The 17,169-nt window shown below is 31.4% G+C and overlaps 1 protein-coding gene and 1 long non-coding RNA gene across 2 annotated transcripts; one reads left to right on the plus strand and one right to left on the minus strand.

Annotated features, from left to right (window-relative positions):
- Positions 1 to 3,483: 3,483 nt before the first annotated feature.
- Positions 3,484 to 8,917, minus strand: LOC140437580 (CXXC-type zinc finger protein 1-like). Its single transcript, XM_072527183.1, has 7 exons — positions 8,744 to 8,917; positions 8,329 to 8,474; positions 7,926 to 8,276; positions 6,191 to 6,435; positions 5,851 to 6,132; positions 4,936 to 5,159; positions 3,484 to 3,769 (listed from the first exon to the last, which is right to left on the minus strand). The coding sequence occupies exons 1-7, from the start codon at positions 8,765 to 8,767 to the stop codon at positions 3,554 to 3,556; spliced, it is 1,488 nt and encodes a 495-aa protein (XP_072383284.1). The 5' UTR covers positions 8,768 to 8,917; the 3' UTR covers positions 3,484 to 3,553.
- Positions 8,918 to 9,004: 87 nt separating this feature from the next.
- On the plus strand, positions 9,005 to 11,804 carry LOC140437581 (uncharacterized). The gene is made up of 2 exons (XR_011950390.1): positions 9,005 to 9,429; positions 9,484 to 11,804. It is a non-coding gene; the product is annotated as an uncharacterized lncRNA (long non-coding RNA).
- The last annotated feature ends 5,365 nt before the right edge of the window (positions 11,805 to 17,169 follow it).

Below are 17,169 nucleotides of genomic sequence, written 5' to 3' on the forward strand. Positions count from 1 at the left end.
TTTACTTGTTTACTTTTAACTCTTGATTGCCTTCCCTATTTACCTAATTCCCTTCCACGACCTATTGCACACGGGAAATGCTCTATCGTAACACCGATGTATATAGGGTAGCGGGAATACTTGCCGTTTAACAAAAACTGTGACACCTGACAGTAAGTATAAAACAACAACAACCACCACAAGTGAACCAAGCAACACAAAGGGCCCCACCAGCTGATGTTCGGCTGGTGGGGCCGAACATTTATTATTGTAAAAACAAGCGTGAGACTGAAAATATTTAAGCTTTTGCAAATAAATGAATATTACAAAATGCTATTCCGATTTTTTTTTGTTCCGAAGTTTGTTAATAATAAAAGAATCACAAGAATCGATTTTACAAAATAGATCGATGATAATTTATTGGTAATAATAATACAGAAAGTACTTTTACAAGTCAAATATAAGAAACAAAAAGAGAAATCAAACGATTTCTACCTAGCGAAACCGAATTCAAATTTTTTTTTTAGAAATCGTTTGATTTCTCTTTTTGTTTTTAGATGGCGTAGTTACGTCCTTATATAGTTATTTTAATAACTATTGTCTAGGACGGGAGAGATTTTTGTTTTGGTTCAGAGCAGTGGCTATACCGTTCTGATGAGACCTAAGGAGGTCGAAATACGTATCAGCCGTTGTCGCTGCCCTGTATCAAAACAAAAATCTAATACCGTCATTATGTCAAATATAAGAATAAACATAAATAATAGAAATCCGGAGATTTTTTACGTTTGAAATTAATTGAGGAAACTGCCCAAATCTGTGCTTTCTACAATTTTTAAAGCAAACGGACGATAATAGAACTGGCATGAGGAATCTACAATTTGCATTCCATAACACGTTACTCGATCTTTACTTGCTTTATGTCCACTTGCAGTTTTTTCATCCTTTTCGATGTAAGTACGGTTAGGCATTTTTTTCCAATACAGTCCCGTTTCACCAGCGTTAAATCCTTGATAGGCACAATAGTCCCTATCTTCAATAATATTCGCTAGCTCATGTGGAAATATTTTTGCTGCTGCTTTATCTGCTGGAGCACTCTCTCCTGTGATCTTGATATTATAAAATGCATTTCTTTTTATAAACCCCATTAGCTATCCTTTGCTAGCTGAAAATTTTTTACTAGCTAAAAAAGTGGAAGTTGGTGGCTCTGACTGTTTCATTAACGCATAAAACTGAAGAGCTTCCTGGATTAAATAACACTTACAGGAATTCTTTTTTGAATTAGTTCCTAAATCCCAATTGCGATTGCTCTTTCTAATGATACACCCCTTGAATAAGATGGAAATTTGTCGCTTAATTTTGTACCAGAAATTATAGATATATATAATTATAGCTTATAGCAACTCCATTCTTCTTAATTGCTGTTACGGTTGATTCGCCTAAATTAAAATGTTTTCCAATTGCCATAGATCCTCCTTTTCCTAAGCGTTCTAAAATTGCAATTTTCGTTTACAATGAAATTGATTGTTTTTGATGTTTTTTTTTCTCCATTAGGCCAAATAAGATCGTAAAAAAAGAAATAAAAAATTAGACTTACGATATTGAGATGGGAAAAACCTCTTCTAATGAAAAATAAAACATTTCAATCCAAAAACCGTGATGCTTATTATACTGCTACTTGAAATCAGCAAATTTTTAAACGAAGCACCGCTAAGAGAAAAATTATTTTAACCCTTTACCGCATGAATTTTTGTTTTTTGTCAAAGATAAATTTTCAGATAAGAATTTAATTATATTTTTACGTAAAAATAATGAAAAAAATTTAGCTAAGGGGAAAACTTTGACAAAAAAAATTTTTTTGGTGCCAAATATGGAACATCATGCAACAATGTAATATTAAAGTCAAACTATTTTGAAGCTACAGTGAATATACAGTATGAAACTGCAAATAACAGTTTCTTTATCAAAACACAACGGTATTGTGTATTTTGTGCACACTATATATGTTTTCCCTGTACAGCTGGAAATTTACATCTTGACCTAGTGCTCTCATCCCAATACCTAAGCCCACCTTTACAGATGTCTTCTTGGGGTATTTCTTTAGTGGGTCCCTTTTTTCGTTTGTTCTCGTACATCTGCTGAATGCTACTACTTAACGGTCTTCCTACTCTGTTCTGTTTAATTAGTTTTCCGGCTTTGGATAGAGCATCGGTTATTGCTAGTTTGGTATTCAAAAGGGGTACATCAAATTTCTTCGCTCTTTTGGCTAATAACCAACACTTCACGGCAGTCATGTCAATGAAATGAAAAAAATATTCGTAAATAATATTTCTTCGACCTGATTTTTATACAATAAAATCCTAATATGGAATCAAGGAGATCTACACCTCCCATGTAGTTGTAGATTAGGACAAGGTATCATTTTATGTATACTTTCTTGTTTGAAAAATCTTCTTTTATCTTCCTATGGTTCACTTGGCATTGTAGTAACGATTTTATTATCAAACCAGGACACTACACTGACATTGTCTATACTGGCTATTTTCTCTACCATATGACCTCTGCTGGCATCACAACTCCAGGAACACGGTTAAGTCTTACTGTTGTTCCCAAAGGTAAAATGCCCTCTTTGGTCAGATATATCATAAGCGGTATCCTCGTGAACCAATTGTCAAAAAACAACTGCCTTCAGTCGATGGCCTTTTGGTAATTAGTATCAATAAAGTATATTTTCTCTCTCTCCTAACGTCCTAAACATTTTTTGATATGAATTAGTTTTTTCAAACCTGTGTTATCAAAATATTTGTTCAATAAGCTCAGATCTTTTGAAAGGGTAGATTCAAGGGCAGAGATGTAGATGTTTTTGGATGTACATTAGTCTCTCTCTCCACACTTTGTTGTAGGTTGTGGTTAGTTTTATAAATGTAGTCTTGTCTCTCACATGCTCTTTCATTGTATACAGTTATGGCCAGCACTTGATCCTCGCTTAAACTTCATTCACTTTACATATTTCCAATTGTCAACAGAAGCACGTGAAAGCCAAACAGGGTCGTACTGATGTGTATCATATGATTTTTAAAAATATTTACTTTTGAAACTATTAGTGTAAGAATTTCTTGAAATTTAATCATTAAATCACAATTAAACTAAACTCTAAAAAATAACACGACCAGTAAATAACTGAACAATAACTATAACATAAATATAACACAATATATTAACTTAAAAATCAACACGATACAATTTAAATATGCTGGCAAGTTTGGATCTGTAACATGAGAATATATCTGGCTTAAGGTAATAAATTATATTTAATAGCCTCTTGACGAATGAGACGGCGAATATCAACACGTGCGTTTGTTGACAGATGGGAATTTGCTAAACGAATGAACTTTAGTTGGCTTCTAAACTTGGTTTAGAATAGGAGATACTACTTTGTCATTTAACTCAAATGTTTCTTCATTGCACTCGCTACCCTCAATCTATTAGATAATAAAAATACAAATAATAATTTCTACTCTTTTATTTGATAAACTATTTTTAGGAAAAAAAAAGAACAAGCCAAAAATCCTAAAGGTTAATTATATCTAGAACTAACACGTTCGTCTCTCTGATTAAGTTTGTTCTGTTGGTCTTGTGCAGCAGAAATTCTTTCCATTAATTCGTGATTGTATGTACTGTGCAACATCAACGCCAGGACACCAGCTCTATTGGCCATACTAGTTCTTATCTGTCGTTCTTTCTCTAGCAATTCGTCTAGTTTTAACCACTGGCGAACCTTTTCAAGGTCGATCTAAAATATAATGAAAAAGGATAATTACAAAATCATTATTGGGAAATACAGAGGCATTAAAAAAAATATCAAACAGTGTAGATGAGTTGAACAAACAGATAGTTGACACACTTAAAGTAGCACAAGCATGATTTTGTTCAAAGACTAAACGAGATGAAAACATTACTTTAGAAACAATACTCAAATTAATAGAAAGAAGGCAGTTACAAAGTGATATGCACATTAACTCACAATGTATAAGGGAACTCAATAAAGACGTATCGAAAGCAGTGAGAACATATATTAGGAAATTTAAATAAGAAAAAATTGTACAAACTATAGAGCAAAACAGGAGCATGGAGGTAATGAGACAAAAAAATGGTGAAAAGTAGAAAAGAAATTTTCCAGCTTAAGGATAAAAATGGTGATGTAACAGCAGACAGACAGAAAATACTAGGAATAGTAGAAGAGTTCTACACTAGATTAAATACAAAACAAATAAACAATTAACATAAATCAAAACCATAGACAAAAGGTACAAAACCAGAAATCTGAGGATTTTTCATTAATTAGTCAAGATGATATACAATATGCACTCAAAAAAACAAATAAACAACAGGGCTCCGGGAGATGACGTAGTTACAGAAGCTATAAAACTTCGGGGAACTTTTCTTTTTAAGAAAATACAAGTCCTCTTCAATCTCTGGTTGTATAGTAAAAAATTCGACAAAAATATTTTTGGGGTGTCAAACTTCACTTAGATGGCGTTATTATTGTTGGCAAATAATGTTTCGTCGATTTTATCATAAAAACACGCCATTCAAACAAGAAACAAACTGAATTGATCGAGTTGTAATACAGCGTTAGAATGACAGTTTCAGGAGTTGCACATTAGAAAACAGCTGCGTTAAGAATTTTCCTGCGAAAATTTGTTGGACTCGACAAGATCTCTTCAAAACTTGTGATTGACAACATATGAACATCTTCTATTGACTTTCGACAATAGCTGTCGTGTAGATTAAATAGCCAAATATTCATGTATTAGTAAGTTTCTCTTTTAGTACTATTTTCCACTTAGTAAATTAACATAACCAGCTATAAAAATAAACAAAATACCCTGACAAATTTAAATGAGTTTCTATTATTAACATAACTTACATTAGAATTATATAAAAATCAATACATACCTCAGCTCTACGAATCTTTTCCCAAAACTGATGTTTACTGCATGATTTTTTTGGTGCTCTACAAAATTCTCCAGTAGAAGAAAACACATTTTTGACCAATGGACATCCACAAACTTCATGATCTCCTATTTTCGGATCCTTACAATGTTCTGGACACAATACTTTCAATCTCTTACAATATGTTCTATGTTCTACATTGTAAAAATCGCAGAATATGCTACTTCCTTAAAAAAATATCCTAATTTTATTAATACTGAAATAAAATTTCATATAACTGACAAATACATTGGAAAAACAAAGTCAGTTATTGTTTATGGTTCCTCCCAGATTGCAACTATACGAAATTCCCAAGTTTTCCATACAGAGAAAGTTGAAGGTAAAAAAGGCAGAGGCAGATCATCCACAAGATACACCTGGTTCCATAGGTTTTGTTGTCAGAATGTGCAAGAATGGTAGATATGATAATTATCTATTAAGAAAAATTAATTTTCATTACCTATTAAAACGAATAAAGAGAAGAAAGAATAGGAAAAATGATTTCAAGTAGTGATCTTGATTAACAACTTAAAGTAAGAATATTACACTCCTATGTGCTTCCCACACTGTTGAAATGGAGGCCTGGACCTTAAACAAGGAAATTAGTGAACAAACAGAATCATATGAGATGTGGAACTAGAAACTAGATCGTAACTAAACATAATGTACAAGGGATGGAACACCTAAAGTTATGTGTTAAGATATAGTCCCAAAATATCAAGTCATGAAATCACAGCATAAAATAAACAAGAAATACTTGTTGTGGAATATCAGAATGACAAACTATTAAAGAAAATTATTAGAATATATCATGTCATATTAGATTAATTTCAATTTAGTATACTTTAGTAAAATAAAATCAAATATGCCTTAATTTACCTTCAATTTTTGTTTTAACCACAGACCCAAATGAAGATTGTGATTCATATTTGTTAAAGCATTTCTCCATATGCTTTGAAGCTGTTTTTGAGTGGATCTCCAGACCACAAGTTACACAATACATTGAGGTCTCAGTATCTTCATCTTCATTATGTTCTAGTCTGGGATCAATAGTTGCATTCTTGGCTCTTTCTATGACAACATCAAGTTCTCTATGGCGTTTATCTAATTCTTGCAGAATTTGTTGGACTTCAACTTGCTGCTTCCTAATTTGATCAAGAGCTGAAATCAAAGTATTAAAAACTAAGTACCTGCTTAGTCAGTTTAAAAATAACTGTACCTTTTTTATTAGTTTCCTCTGCAGCTGGGGGAGTTAAACTCCATTCATGTAACCTTTGTGGAAGAATTTGAAGAATTCTAGTTCTTGCTAGGTTCATGCCACACTGATCAGAACAATATTTAGAGCCATATCTTGCACTGTTTGTACACTTAGGCCCATAACAGTGCCTAGGATAGTCTGTCTTTAGATGGTCATTGTGAGATTGCTCCCTATCTGAACTAGAGTCTCTCCTTTTTCTCCTAGCACTAAAAATAAAATAAAAGATGGTACGAAACTTCATACTATGTTTTTTGTATTTTTAAAATTGAATACAGTCATTTTATTATTTATTTATTATGCATATTTTAAACAAATCATATTATAAGTAGTGAATTGATGTCAATATTCTTTGACACTACCAGTGACTCTGTAGAGAAAAAAAGTAATACAATGTCAGTATAGAAGTTTAGATTTAAAATATTTAGTAAAATAAAATACACCCATGTTAGTAGCGAATAAACAAAACAGAATTAGCAGTAATAAAAATAGATTAATACAGTTTGAAATAATTAGAAATTGTAGTTAGTTAAGAAAAAAAAATGGAAGTACAAAACAGATTAGACCAAGGACTCATCACCATCATTAATGGTACTGCTTCACTGTCATAGTATTCTATTCTCTACTTGGATTTTCCAGTTGGGTGCACCTCAGCATCTTTCTTCTGGTCTACTTTTTTTCTAGTATCCACCTGGTTATGTGTTTGTTATTCTTTTTATTATATTCAAATTGGACCATGGAATAGAAAATCAAAAATGCAAATATTTCTATCATTCAAAGTAGACAGCTCTTTATATGGTTACTTCGTTAAATACAAAGCTTCATCAAGAATCCCACTTTTGTTTTGCTGAGACTGTCTTAGGCTCTACCACTTTCCACTGGGGTTTAGCTACACTAAAACATGTAGTATGAACAATGATAGAATTTTAGCTCTTTGTGCAACTCTCAATTCTGGCTCAATGTACCATACCCTGGTTAATGTGTCATCTTGCAGGTTAAACTTCAATGGTTATGTTTAGATAGCAGTGATATCCAAAAAAAGGTGTCTGAACAGAGATGAAGAATGCAAGACAATAACAAGCAACAATTTTCTACTCATGATTCTTGGCGATTAAGACCTAAACATAAATCTGCTTCAAACCTTCTATGATGTAGTGATGAGATATTAAGAATTGAACATATATCATCATTATGTATATTGTTGTCTGATAAAACCAATCTTGTAAGCACATACCCTCAAAAATTTATTTTGAACCCTCTTGATAATGTAGATGCCACTATTATATGATGGAGACCAAATGGGAGAACCATACTACAAAACTGATCGAACTAAACTAAAGTATAACATTTTTAAATTAGTGATTAAAAAACTGATTACAATTTCTAAGAATAAATCCCAACATCTTTAAGGCTTTAGTTGAAGTTTCAATAATATGATATTTGAAAGTTAATTTAGAATCCAAGTTTATAGTAAAAATTGAGATTCCAAGCAAAATTCCGCTTGTTCATATAATTTTTATAGGTTCAGTGGGATTTTCATCTCTAATAATTAGTAAAGGCTGTATTCTTATACTCTACTGCTACCTACAAAATAAATGAAGTTTGTATCTGCCTCAGTTATGAGACATCTGATTTGATTACTATAATTATGTTTCTTTAGAATCAATTTAATACTGAACAAATAATAAATACATCTTACCCTCCCAAAGCATTTACACAAATCCTTTGCTTACACCTTTCTCTATTTTTAGATGATCCATGTCTATTCTTTCTGGTGCATACATCACATCTACCACAATCTTCTGTTCTGTAGCAGCCCATGCACTCTCCACATTTTTTAATTTTTTTATCATTCTTATTCTCACCCCTTTCTTTTCTTTTTCTCGATTTTCGTTCTTCTTGTCCAATTAAAGAGAAAGTTTCATCATGTTCTTTTTTGGTCTTCCATCTAGTTGTTAAAGATGGATCTTCCTCCTTGCAGCGAACACAAATATATTGTTTTATAAGTTTTGCATCCTTCTCTGATATTTTAACACAATCTCCATGATACCTACAATAAAAAACAATAGCACATTTCTAAAGTTTAAAAAAAATCACCATACCATTCTTCACAAGCATCACAACCTATCATAAATCGAGATGAATCAGATGATCTACAAATACAATAGGCTTGACCATCTTGTTTTAACAGGGTATCAATTTTGGACTGCCTTTCTGGCAAAAGAAATTGCTTGGCTATTTCTTCCCTCTAAAAAGTGTTTAAAATTTCACACATCTACATCTACTAGAATGTATTTCTACAAGGATAACATAAATACAGTTTCAAGTTACAAGCACTAAACATAGGGTTATTATAGTTTGAATTTTGATAAAAAAATATTACAGTTGTAATATAATATTAACATATTAAGCAACAAAGATTAACATCTTTATTTATTTTAATTAATTTATAACTTTGAACTGTATTTCCTGCACAATTCTAGTCTTGCATTTATGTGACTTGGGGTGTTTACTTACAGATATATCTCTTTTTCTGGACATTTTGGAATATACAGTAGTATATAGCAGAATATGTTCGTTAAACCTAAACCAAAAGTATATACAAACAAGATTAAACTTAAACGAATGAAAATAATAATAATTAACTTTCTATAATGTAATAAATACGTTTTTTAACATTATTTTGACATTTGACTTTGACGTTGACTGACGATGATAGATAACATTGGGCGCGTTCAGCAGACGGAGCAGCTACCGCTCCGCTACTTCCGAATCCATCGGTTAGCGCTGGACCAAATGTCATAAGTCAAAACCTGCTGGATTCCGCTACCTTATCTGTCAATGTCAAATAATTTGTCATTTTAAAAATTAAATATTTTTGTTCTTTGTTTACGTTTGTCAGTAGATTACCAATTTAGCTTGACTTTTAAATATTATTTAACTTTACGTCACATTCATATAATAGGAATATAGAAAGGAATGACATAATTAGAGTATTAGTGGAAGAACTTGCGGACGAGGAAAATAATATCCAGCTAATTGGAAATGTGGATCAGTTGACACAAAATGAAGAATTAGAGCTAAATAATGTTGAGAGAGCTCAAGTGCCTCCTAATCAAAATTTTTATGAGGAAACCATTCACCAATAATATATGGGAGATCTTTTTGTAAAGCATTTTCGCATGAGTAGGGAATGTGATGAAGTAGGTTTTAGTAAAGATTATTAGTTCTTTGAAAACTACATATAAATATTTTAGGTAATTACTCAGCAACTAGGAAATTTAGGAGTTATACCCATTTCAATTCAATACCCTACAATTCCTTTAGATAAAAAGTGGAACATCTATTAATGTGGCGAAAAGGCAAATAGAATGATGATACTTGTATATATTTTGGTTCATTAATATTTATGTTATATTTACAAACTTTTCTTATTTGGCTTATAAACACACTTTCCTCTGTAAAATAATTAATTTTAATAAAACAAAAGCTACTAAAAATATATCATTTTATTTACAACATTTTACAAGTTTTATTTACAGTGCTATAAATGTAGTTAATACAATAAACTGATTTGGAAGAAGAATATATGAATAGTATGATTACAAAAAAAATAACATATACAGTCACAAAATAAGATAACAAATCAATTCAGAAAAAGTCACAAGGTATAATGGTATTAAGTTATCTAATGCATGCAGATAATGTAACACTAAACACAATACAAAAGCTGAAGTCGAAAGTATTACAAAGTTGGATCAGAATTATCACTTTTGAAGGGGAAAACTGATAGATTAAAAATTTGGAGCTTCTTTGAAGAGTTAGCTAATAGAAGAGTTCTGGGAGTAAAGCTGTTATAAGAGTAATTGAATCTATGAAAAGAACATAAAAAGTCTGCACATACCTGGTTGCAATATTGGAGAATAATAAACAAATATTTTGGAGAGAAGTTTGAAGCAGGTGCACAGGCTGTTGATAATTTTAAATAGAACTATTAAGTCTCTTTGATTTCTATATACCTCAAGAGAAGTTCAGTATACATTCTAATGCAACATATTCACAGTATACATGCATCCATACAATGGCATGACAGAAAATTGGACAGTCTTAAGTTTCAGTTTAGATGCAATGTAATATGGGGACAAAACTGTAGACCAGTAAATGAAAAGGGATCTAACCATGGAGAAGGAGATCAAATAGCAGAGATGTAAGAAAAATCTTTGATGGTTCTCTTCACAAATCCAAGTAGTTTCATAGATTTCTGTATTGTTGTGGAAATGTGTGATTTATAGTTAGAGTCAAGGTTCACACCTAGATCCTTGGTTTCAAAAGTAGAATATATGGTTAAATTGTGTTTACTATATTCGAATATTATTGGGGGATGAGGAAGGTGCAAATGAAAACTATGACATTTTGACGCATCCAAATACCATTTTGTGTGCTCCACTTAGAGGCGATCAATATCCTTTTGCAGACTTCGGCCTGGCATTTGTTTATTTTAAATCGTCAGTAAATATATAGTAAATTTTCACTTACTTGGAAACAACATATTAGATAGTTGACAATTAGATTAAACATTACACACAATTATCATCTAAATAAGGAAAGCTATATAGTGCCTGAAAGAAAGACTTTGATATGTAAGTAATAAAACCATCAACTAATTGAAACAATAATTACATCTATAGGCATGATAACAACAGAACTAAAAAACCAGAAACAGAGAGGAATAACACCAGCTTTCAGAACAAACAATTACTTAAGCAAATATAATAAGCACCAGAGCCAACATAAAAAAACATTTATACAGTGGGGTATAACAAACTTAATCAAAAACCCAACATACAATATTACATCTCTTAAACTGGTAGAACCTTAAACAAATGTATACCAGAACACAAAAGAGCTTTCAACAACAAAAAACAGAGTCTACATGCACACTTCACCTTTTATATCATAATAATTCATTTAGTGAACAATTTCAAATCCTTATATTAAGAAATTTATGAACCCTCACACTGCACCATAGTGAAAAAAAAGGACCCTTCTGGCTGTATATCTTTTTAACTCTATATACACACAAAATTAAAATCTAAGTATATATCTACACATTTCTTTAAAAAAAAACCTTAATTTGTGTTAGTTAGAGGTGAGAATCACTATATGATTCACGCAGCCTTGTTGACTGATATCGTATATTACAGCAGTATGCATCACATGCCGATTCACACAAAAACAAGTCCATATGATTCATGTGACCGTGTTTATCAATGTAATATTGTTTATTACAATTATATGTCCATTTCCACAATATAGGCCATTTTACAGAAAAATACAATTTTGCTCTAAATGAATATTATTTATTTCCAACTGTTAGCCCGTAGGTGTTTGTTGATTTCACTGTGTACTCTGTGCAATTCTTTATACTGTGAAAATGAGTTAAAAAAAAACAAGAGAAACTAAATAGTGTAATGAAAACAATATTTGTTTAATATATAAAGTTTTTGTTAATTTCTTATTAAAATAACAATGTATTTAAATAATAGTTTTCGTTAAAAAATAAATATATAATAGTTGACTTAAGTAGTTTTTATCAGTAACCCACTTTTCAGGCTGTGAGAATCAAACATTGGTTCACATATTTCAGAGGCCAAATATAGTTTCTGTTGCTTACAGCCGTCTACGTTTAAACTGCATTAATGATACTTTGATATGAGAGACCACAATTGCTTCTCAGAGCTTTCATAATTTGTGATGTGTGAGCATTACAAATGCGTGTGTATTCGATATTTGATTCTCGCGGCTGTAAAATCGTATTACCCGTGTATCATCACATTATGCTTCTCATGGCAGTGAGATGTATTAAAATATACAGATATAATTCTGAATGACCAATTTGAGACATACAGCTTTCCCCTCCTTTATTTGTTCAGAGACTATAAAGTGTAAAGCAGACATTTGTTTGTCAATTGAGAAAGACAAAATGCTGAAATAGCTGTAGTGGGACGAAATTATAATAAAAGTTATATAGATGTAGAAAACAAAAGTTTTCAGAGTTTTCTTTTTAGATAACATTAACTATAAGTAATGATCAATTTCGACGTAAACATTTTTAATAGCTAATATATGAAGTGAAAAGAAAGTATGAACAAAACATGAAGGAATGGAACCAAACAGTAATTAAATTGTAAAGATAAATAATGGATCACCTTTTTGTTATTAGGAAACAGCTGGAAAGGAATTAGAAATCCAATCAAGAAATACCTCTAAACAAGTTAAATAAATTCAATGGATATGTCCATATAATAAAGTAATATATGGCTGGAAGTAAAAACGTAAAAACAAAACAAACAAACACCTAACCCTCAATTTTAGTACAGAAATGTCATGAATGACATTTCTCTCAACATGTTGGATGGAGGTAGCGATACATTTTTACGCTACCAAATTTGACAGGCCGCTCCGGAAGTAGCGGAGCGGTAGCGGTTTCATTTTGTGCAGACATTTACTCAACAGTTGTGGAGCAGCTCCGCCTGCTGAACGCGCCCATTTAATCACAGAATAAAAACCATACCAATACTTTGGCAGAAAATCCCTAGACGCAAAAACAGATTTTATCGGATTTATTGCGCGGCTTATTTATTGGATGGTTCACGCAGTTGACTACTTGTTCACAGTTAACAAACAAGTGAGTTTTTTTTTAACAGAAAAACTGCGAATAATTTTTTGACAATTATGACAGACGCAATGATTTTCCGAGGTGTACTGTGAGTTGACTATGTAGTTGTATTTAATTTGATAAAAGTTAGTTACTATGGTTGCCTACGGAGTAGGGTCGAATTGTCGTGTTCCACAACAGCATCTATGAAATCAACTTGGTATTTCCCAATTCTTCCACACGTGATGTCATATGCGTCTATATTCCTTGGTCATAAAGAGGCATAGGTGTGCATAGAACGGTGGAAAATACATGTATGTTATATGCTGAATATAGAAGCGACACTGAATTCATCAAAATTTTACAGAAACATCCTGAATTAGCTAGCGGAACATCATTATTTCTAAAGCTGAGATTTCTAAGTGAGAAAGCCGAGCCATCTTTGCCCACTGTCGCTGGCGAACGTTTTCTCGTATCTTTATATGGTGGACATAAAGATGATCCCATGATACTATGATTAAGAAGATAAGATATTGCGCATAAGTCGTGACGTAATTGGAGACCTGCACGTTCGTAATGTCAGTTTTTTGTATGTGTCAATAAATAATCTTTAATAAATAGTTTGGAGATATCCTTTTGTGTACGATTATTGTAATTATTAAACCTTTTTTTAATATTATTATTTTGCTAATCGAATAATTTCATCACAGAATGTATAAAAATCCCATTTAACTTTAACAAGAATTCAAATTCTGGTCTCCAATGACGGCATGCGCGAACACGACCGATTTTGTGCTACGGGAAGATCCTATCTTGTTATTCATAGTATCATGGATGATCCTATATGATCCATCCGCATTACATGGCCTACTCATCTCAGACGTCCTATCTTAATGTGTTTTACGATATCTGGTTCATGGTATATTCTATAGAGTTCGAAGTTGTATCGTTTTCTCTAGACACCATTTTCATTTACCGCTCCATAGATTCGCCTTAGTATTTTTCTTTCGAAACATCCCAACATGTTTTCATTGCTTTTTGTTAAAGTCCAGATTTCTGAACCATATTTTAGGACTGGGCGTATTATTGTTTTGTAGAGTTTTACTTTTGTATTTCTTGATATAACTGTAGATTTAAAAAGGAGATTAAGCCCAAAATAGCATCTATTACCCGTGCAAATTCTGCGGTTTATCTCTGCGGTAGTGTCATTTTCAGTATTGACGAGCGTTCCCAGGTATACAAATTCGTTAACTGCTTCGATGACGTTGTTTTCTATAACAAGTGGCCGTAGTATTTGTGGTTGCGTACCTATTTTATTTTAAATAATAAATTATATATAATAAAAAACTAATCCTAATGGTTCGTTTTTATTCAGCGAAATTAAACACATTTGTAGTGAAACTTATTCGTTGAAAACCCTTTATAATATTGCTCTGATGTCTTTTTATTGTAAAATGACCAGAAAAAAGTTATAAGGTCTAAAAGAAAATTTGTTCAAACATTTTTAGTTATTTTTGTTAATAATTTTTTTATTTTCCATTTTACGATAAAACTAGGATTGCTAGTTTACGAGATACAACGTGAAAACCATTTGCTCTCCTTATTTCAAGATGACCAGTATTCAAGAACCGGGCCAACTTTATAAATTAATGAAATTAAACAAATTCTTAGTGAAAATTACTCTATCAAAAACCCTCTATAATATTGCTCTGATGTTATTTTATTGTAACTTTTTTATTATATCTATATATTATGTTATATTATATTATATTATATTACATTATATATTTTCAATTTTACGATAAAAAGTAAAGTAGAATAAAGTTGTAGAAAATTTAACATGTTCTGTCTGAGTATTTCCAAACTTTTGTTTTCTTCTATTAATCTAGATATTTCCATCGTGTTATACCGTCTTAAATCCTTTCTAATCCCATTTTTAATTTTCTTGCTCAGGATTCTTAGTTCATGCCCATTCCTTTATCCTTATCTTTAACCATTTGTGCTTTTCAATCTCTCTCTCTCTCTTATTAATACGTATTCACTTTCCTCATTTACTCTGTTATAATTAACTTCTTTTAATTTTTTATAACGTCTAATTGATCGTTTATTGATAGTTTACGAGATATAGCGAGGAAATATTTTCTCCCCTTTTTTCAAGATGGCGGCTGGAGGTCAAGGGTTGCGACCCCACATGATATGTCTATGTTCCAACCCGCGTATTTTTTCATTCCATTATATTCCAGATTTAGCCATGCTGCTCACACTTCCTTTAGGAGAAAATTCACTCATCCCAGATACCTACGGTATAAAAAGGATTGAGCTTTGGTGGGACTCTTTCCATGTTATCGAGTCCTAGGTGACTTGGTATGTCGGTGTATCTCCCAAAAATTTTCGTACGCATCTGGCCGTCGTAAGTAACACAGCTTTCTGCATAATCTTATATAGATGTTCATTTAGACCCAGCTTTTTTATGTTTTCTAGTAGGCTCTTCGGGATGACTCCAGTGGTAGAAAGAATAATAGGTATCGTCTGGGTACTTTCCATTCTCCATTGTCTCCTGATTTGTATTTCTAGATCTCTGTACTTGGCGATCTTTTCGTTGTATTTAACACGTAAATTATTGGTGTTGGGTATCGCCACATCAATAAGTGTTGTTTGCCTAGTAATTTTATTAACTAGGCGCATCCTCTATTATATTATTATTATTATTATTATATATTATTATTACATATTATTATACTATACTATTGATTATAATACTCTAAAGATTTATGTTTACAAGTTTATTGCTTTAAATTTTCAGCCTTATGGAAATAAATAAATGAAGGCATTTCTTAAATTATATACCTACAAAATATTTCCGTTTATTTGGCAAAATTTTTATATTTAAATTCGTACAATTTCAGATTCTAGGAGAATCTGTAAAATAATAAGACCTGGTATACAAAGCTGTGATTGTAGTGTTAAATTTAAAATCGGAGGGTCCATAAAAGTTATTGAAAGATAAATTCGAAGTGGAAGGAAGCGTTCTTGTGAAATATTAGCCGCGTGTCATCACCTTCATTGCCACAATCTTTATTTTAGTGCAACCATATGTTTTCGGATTCAGAATATATTATTTCTGGGACATCAACGAATTTGATCTTTGCGTATAAAAACGGAACATTAAGCTTTTTGTTATTTGAGTTTTTCAACCTTCCGAGTATGAATAATTTGTAGGGTGGAAGAAATTATGAGTAACAGAAAATTTGTAGCCATATTGTACGGGGTTGTTGTTATAAATAAACATTTTTTAAAACTATTTGTTAAGAATGCCGCAACGGGCACGTCATATTATGTATACTGATTAGTTTTTTACTCAAAATACAAACAATACAAACAATAATACAAACAATAGTAAATTAAACAAACTTTGTTTTTTTGTTACTTAGTGAAAAATTCTTGTAATAATTTAGTTTTATCTGACTCATCTATATTGACAATTCAGACATACATTATACATTTTAAAGTAGACGACTTTAAAATGATATTGCCAATATTGTTGAGTAGCGTTCCTGGGACAACCTTACTTATAATTTTCCTGGTTTTTCCCTCATAATTTACTATGGAATCACTAACAGGAGAATTTTACTGTAATCATGGCATGTATTTGTCTTTTTAAAAACGAATTACATATTATGATCTTTTCTGAGGGATATTCTCAAGTTAAAGTTGATTTGCTTGGATAAAAACCTTGAATAAATAGACTAAAAAGGAAATAAAACTTTTCGAAAAATCGATAAATTAAAATATTGGTTTCTCTTACCTTTATTAAAATGATTACCGCAAGATATTTTTACTATTGATTAATAAATACTTTGTTTTTGGATACTAAACGTTCACTACACACTATAAAACTTAATACTAAACACTTTAATTAAACTTTAAAAAAACATGACCAGTAAATAACTTAACAATAACTATAACATATAACACACAATATTTTAACTTAAAAACCAACACGCTAAAAATACAATTTGAATTTCTACAGACAGGCAAGTTTGGACTTATAAAATGAGAATCTGTCTGGCTTAAGGCAATCAATTATATTTAATAGCCTCTTGGCGAATGAGAGGGCGAATATCAACACGTGCATTTGTTTATAGTTGGGAATTTGCTGAACGAATGTACCATAGGCAATTCTAATAACATTGCTGCGAAGTTATTATGTACACACAACCTATTGGAGAAACAATTAACGAGGATGGTAAGAACGTTTTGAGATTATTATTTATGTTGAAATTTA

The sequence above is a fragment of the Diabrotica undecimpunctata genome, chromosome 3, assembly GCF_040954645.1.
Source record: "Diabrotica undecimpunctata isolate CICGRU chromosome 3, icDiaUnde3, whole genome shotgun sequence".
NCBI lineage: Eukaryota > Metazoa > Arthropoda > Insecta > Coleoptera > Chrysomelidae > Diabrotica > Diabrotica undecimpunctata.

Excerpts from the sequence above, each read along its gene's own strand:
- LOC140437580 (XM_072527183.1), bottom strand. The coding sequence starts at position 8,767 with ATGTCCAGAAAAAGAGATATATCT. Across the intron at positions 6,436-7,925 it reads TGTGTAAATGCTTTGGGAGG|TGCTAGGAGAAAAAGGAGAG; the intron begins GTAAGATGTATT and ends TTTTATTTTTAG. Across the intron at positions 6,133-6,190 it reads AGAGGAAACTAATAAAAAAG|CTCTTGATCAAATTAGGAAG; the intron begins GTACAGTTATTT and ends CTTTGATTTCAG.